General features: G+C 39.5%; 1 protein-coding gene across 3 annotated transcripts in view; it reads right to left on the bottom strand.

The window, feature by feature from the left end:
- Window positions 1–3752: 3752 nt before the first annotated feature.
- Window positions 3753–5593, bottom strand: part of clec16a (C-type lectin domain containing 16A) — a 65509-nt gene continuing 63668 nt past the window's right edge. For all 3 annotated transcript variants that reach the window (XM_073841235.1, XM_073841252.1, XM_073841244.1), the window contains exon 23: window positions 3753–5593. This exon is cut by the window's right edge and continues 106 nt beyond it. In XM_073841235.1, the coding sequence (XP_073697336.1) occupies window positions 5251–5593 (343 nt within the window). In that variant the 3' untranslated portion in view covers window positions 3753–5250.

Below are 5593 nucleotides of genomic sequence, written 5' to 3'. Positions count from 1 at the left end.
GTCACAGTTTGGTACCCAGATGTGTGACCATATTGGCGAAACTCAGATGTAAACAACAGCATGGATTGCATAGTTAATGTACTACTGAATACAGTGTTCTGCTAATTAATGTCTATACCATGGAAAAAAAATGTGTGGAAGCTGCTAAATAAATCATAGCTGCTATATAAATCATATAGAGAAATTTACGAGCATCGTTAGGTTCAACGGCATTGTTTACGTTCATTGCCGCTGTTATGCCAAATTCTGACCCCCGCCAGATTATTACCCCCCTAGTATTGGTAGGTGTAAGGCTAGGTGTTGGGGAGGGGTTAGGATTAGGCAATCAGGTAGCGATTTCAACGAGAGGGGGTAAGATTTTGGCAGGGGTCGAAAATGGGCACAACACCGGTCCAAAGACACAATGACAGGGAGCGGATTATATGCGTTAGTCGGCAGACCACAAAACACATCGGACCCATTTGAATTCTACAGAACGCTATTTTATAGCGATAAGGATGAGATTGTGAAATGCAACTTTACCGAGCTCAAGATAATATAAACAAAATGCTATTGGCTACAAATCTGTTTTAGTTGAAATGATGTTAACAAATAGAACAAAGCAGCTGTTTCAAAGCACTTCAGTTGACATTTTTATATAAAAGAATCTTATATATTGTGCCTTTAAGTCAACTTTCAAGTCAAGATTAATTTTTTCATACACAATTAAAAGTTAGTTATTAAATACAAGTATATAACATCAACAATGATAACTGTAATGGCTTTGCAATGCAACACCCGCAACAATCTCACCATCTCATCTATTTACAGTGAAATACAAGGTGCTGTATTGTGGCAAGTCATATGGCTCTTCTCAGGCAAATGGCATGTAATGCAAACCACAAGCTAGTGAGTGTGTGTTCTTTAGAAATAACACCCCTGCGATGCAGATTTCAACAGAATGCGTGAGACACTAACCTCTAGAGAAACACACCAATGAGTCTCTCATGAGACCATCTGTGCTCATCCATACAGTTGCAATCAAAATTAATCAACCCCCCCAGAGACTGCAGTACTTTACAAATAAAAGCTTGTCTAAAGTTTCAGGACTTTATAAAAATTCCATCTACGACAGTTTACTGGCATAGTGTAAGTGACAATGTCAATATGTCATGTAATGTGTTTGAGTTCTAGGATTTTTTAATAACACAGCTGTCATAATTATTCAACCCCTATTCAACATTGCCGTTTTAAGTCATTTATTTTTGTGGTAGGGAACAAAATTATCCTTAGACACAATTAAGCCTTTAGAAACTATATATATAAAAAAACTGAATCAGCTTGAGACGTTACACATCTATACATTTATCCCATGCATGTGCTGAAGTTGAGTAGCAAGTATGGTAAAGTCAACATAGCTTGCACAAAAGCTATAGAGAAGAAATAGTTTTATTGTATTAGAAAGTGTAAGGGGCCGTTCACATGCCGCACCTAAAAACGCGTGGAAAACGCTAGGCGCGCCGCTTTCTTCCTTGTCAACAAAGCGCTCGGGCGCTTGCGCTCTGCCGTTTCTAAGCAACCATCAACTGCGCTCTAGCTGCGGAGCGCTTGCTGCATTCTGAAAAGTTGAGATGCGGCACGGACGCGCCTAGAAAAAACGAGCGCGTCGCTTCCATTATGCGCGCGCAAGCCGCGCGTCTACATTTAAAATAACGAATTTGAGCGTGCAAAAGACGCTACATGTGAACGGCCCCTAAGGCTACGTGAAGATTTCTAAGACATTAAAAGCCTTATTCCTTAGTTTATAGTGTGTTGTACCAGAAAACCTTTTGAGGGTGTTGAACTGAGAAAAGCCTGCAATGTACAGCCAAAGACTTGCGAGATGACCCGATGAAAGGATGAAAAATATTTCATTCCAGAGTAGAAGATGAACATAAGCCAAGCATGGCTTTCATGTTGGGGCATCTTGGCGAATACCATTCTTGATCAAGAAGAACAAAAAGGTCAGCTTGAATATGCTAAAATTAATTTGGGTAGACCTGTGGAGTTCTGGAAGAATGTTTAATGGAGTGATGTGACCAAACTGGAACTTTTTGGACGTATAGATTAGCGGTATGTCTGGTGCAAAAAAGGGAAAACTAATGAGCAGAAGAACACTATCTCCATGATCAAACATGGAGGTGGGCTGATCCAATGTTTTACTGTAACATGAAGTGGAAAACATGAGCGTATGAAGGAAACCATGGATTCTTTGAAGTAGCAGACCATTTTGACAAGAATTGTGATGCCTTTGGTGCAAAGACCGAAGATGATGATCAATGGACTTTCCTGCAGGACAATCATCCCAAAGTAAACATCCAAATCTACTTATGCTTGGTTCAGGGATCAGTCACTGAATGTTCTTGAGTTGCCTGTTCAGTCTCCAGATTTAATTCTCATTGAAAATATTTGGTCGAATTTGAAGAAAGCAGTGGCAAAGTGAAAACCAAAGATTATCCGTGATCTAAAAGTTTATTCAGCCGAGGAATGGTCCAAGATTGCAGTAGAGAGTTGATCAATGCTTCTAAACACTTTCAAACAGCGTTTATTGGTGGTTTTAAATAAAAAAAGATTCTACACCACATTTTACTTTTGGGGGTTGAATAATTTTGAACATGAACGTTTAGAGCCAAGTTGATTTTTTTTCCTATTATTTATCTATTTATGTTCTCAGAATTACTCAAATGTGTATTAAAATACTTGATCTAATAGTGTACAAATGCCTTGGTAGATTTGTTTTTAGAAAAACAAATGATCTGGAACAAAATGTCTTGCATGTCAAGGAGGTTGAATAATTTTGATTGCAACTGTATATAGTCGCTGTTAATAAGCTTTACATCAACCTGTTTCTCAGAGCAGTCGAACCACACTGAAGATAAAGGTCATGTTTGTTCATTTAACAGATGCTTTTATCAAAACCAACATACTTGAGATGGCCATCACAGCCTAACTTTTCACAGAAATGCTCTTTGATAGTAAATTGAAAGCAGCTAATGACTTATAACTGCATGACATTCAATTTCAGTCTAGGATGATCTTTTGATAAGCAGAAGTGGAACCCCTGAATTTTGTAGATGGTTGCTTTTTGTTTGCTTATTGTAAAGCACATACTTGAAAACTTGTTCAAATGTAGGAAGTGAGGGTGGAGGTCAATCAGAAGTTAATTCTCCAGGCAAGTAAATAAACAGAATTAAATTTTTTCTCAGTATCACACAAATCCATCACTGGTTTCTGGAGAAGCAATAAAAAATCCCCTTAAATATTATGGGAGTGTTAGACAAACGACTGCATGGAAAATCAACTGAGAGAAATAACTTCAGAAGACGCAGCCCACTTTACACAGTAAGAACGAAAATCACCTCAAATTTAGTTTTTATATTTGCGATTTCCCCTCCCACAGGAATGTGCATTTGTCATCACAGTAATTAAATACTCATGCAGTATATATAAATATATATAATATATATAAAACCAAGGTTTTAACCAATCACTGGATTCCAGCCAGAGTTCCCCTTAATCATCAAGAGACCCAAACACTGAGAAAGCCAGTTATTCTAAGAAATGATGACTATCAGGAATTAAATAGGCTTGCTGATATTTCACCAGAACAGGAAATTTGCAAATGTTCTTTGCCAGAATAACTACATAAACATTGTGCGGCAGATGAACGTTTCATGAGCCATTTCATTACAAAACTCCTTTGAATAAAATAAAAAAAGGTAAATCGACCAAAATGTACATCAGAATAATTTATTGCATGACTTTGACAGCTCCAGTTGGTAAATTAATTATAACATTAGATCAAAACAAATCTTTACACTGTGTACAAACTAGGACGCCCTCCTTCTTGACAATGAATTTTAACCTCAAAATACTGATATATGCAGAAGTTATCGTATTGCTTTAAAGGTAATATTTCACAAACTCCGCCGATAAAGCTTAAATCAGTGCTTTCCTTTGGAAAGAAAAGCGCCCAGTCATGGTTACCACACATTTGCATCTGCACCTCACCGCAAGAGTGTGTGGATCCCTTCTATGTGCTGCAGTCTATAAACCGAAAATTAATTTTCCATTTCAGTCCATTAGTGATGGTAGTCCAACTACTTAAATCTGTAAGTGAAAGAAATGAGTCTTGAATTACTGTTATTGCACACCAAAGTAACGAAACCACAAATACATCACACCCAGCTTTGATTATGTGTGTCCAGCACAAGCTCTCGATGACCTCTAGAGTATTAAGTGTTAAAGAACGTTAAAACGCACCTAAAAATATGAACAAGTCGCCTCAGCTTTAAAAAGGGAAGAAGCAGCTACTACGTGAACGAAAACCATCCGTATCCATCCTGTGTGGCGGCAGATTTCAAAGAGAAAACAAATGCGTGCAAGTACGGCAGTGACTTAAATGCTTAGGAATGAAACTCCATGACATCAGGTTTGTTCACCTGATGAAAAAACGTGACTGATATCAGTGAGTTAGCGGTTTTAATACAAAAAGGCCTGATGGTGCAAGAGTTCATGGGTTGAATGATTTTAAATGCAGTGATGAATTAAAACGGGTTAGTTTAAGCTCACATCTGTTGCTTACAATCAAAAGAATGACACAAAAGGGTGCTGAATGTTCAGCCAAAACTAAATATACCTCCAGAAAAGAGCACCGCTGGATAGACCCAGAAGTCTTTGTACATTCCTCAGAGTTAAGACTGGTAAAATCAAGCGGGCTTTCCCCAATAACCCACTCAAATACAGATTTACACGAACACGCCCTTTCCTTGCCATCTGCTCGGTATCATAAAACCATTCGCGCACACACTCCAACAATCGCACACGATCACAAAACAGTCACACATGCAGAGAAACAGCTGGATCACCTCAGCACCAGAGCAGAAAGAATAACGCACAACACAGAAAGGAGACTGTGCTTTGAGCAACACTCGTGACAAACAATAATGTCATTGTTCTAAGAGTGCCGCTTTTCTTTGAAATGCATCATGGTCTGGATATAAGGAGAAGTACTGGTAACCGCTGTGTTGACACAGTCGGCAATCACACACAGATACAATTGAGGACCTGAATCACTAAAGCTGAAAGCATGTGCAAACTAGCTTAACTAGCTAGTGCAAAACCAGAATTGGTCACGCTCACATTGAGTAAGCCACATTACCATGCGTTTCTTGCTTTAGTAACCTGGCCTTCATTTTCTTAGTACATTTTAGTTTTAGTAGCACTAGACTATCAGTCTATCGCGGTCTCCTCCTCCAGGTCTGGGTTGTCCTCTAGGTCGGCCGTGACGCCCATAGAGTCTGTCTCGGAATGAGTCACAGGTTCCTCCCTCTGAATCGGCGTCAAATCCTCAGTTTCTGCACTCTGCAGTGGTTTGGACTCTGAAGGTGGCTCATCTTCTTCTGGAATAATTGAAATATCCTTCCTGTCTGTCGTCTGTGCGTCTGTCGTGTCTGTTGCCCCCGCTCCGTCGTCTTCCTTTCGGCCGGCATCCGCAGTCTCTTCTCCGTCTGCCGAGTCATCCTGGATGGAGGATTGGGTGCTGAAGGAGTGCAGGCGAGGCGGGTCGGCGGGC

The sequence above is a fragment of the Garra rufa genome, chromosome 1, assembly GCF_049309525.1.
Source record: "Garra rufa chromosome 1, GarRuf1.0, whole genome shotgun sequence".
Classification (NCBI taxonomy): Eukaryota; Metazoa; Chordata; class Actinopteri; order Cypriniformes; family Cyprinidae; genus Garra; species Garra rufa.
The sequence above is the reverse complement of the archived record's forward strand: the minus strand, read 5'-3'. Positions and strand labels throughout refer to the sequence as shown.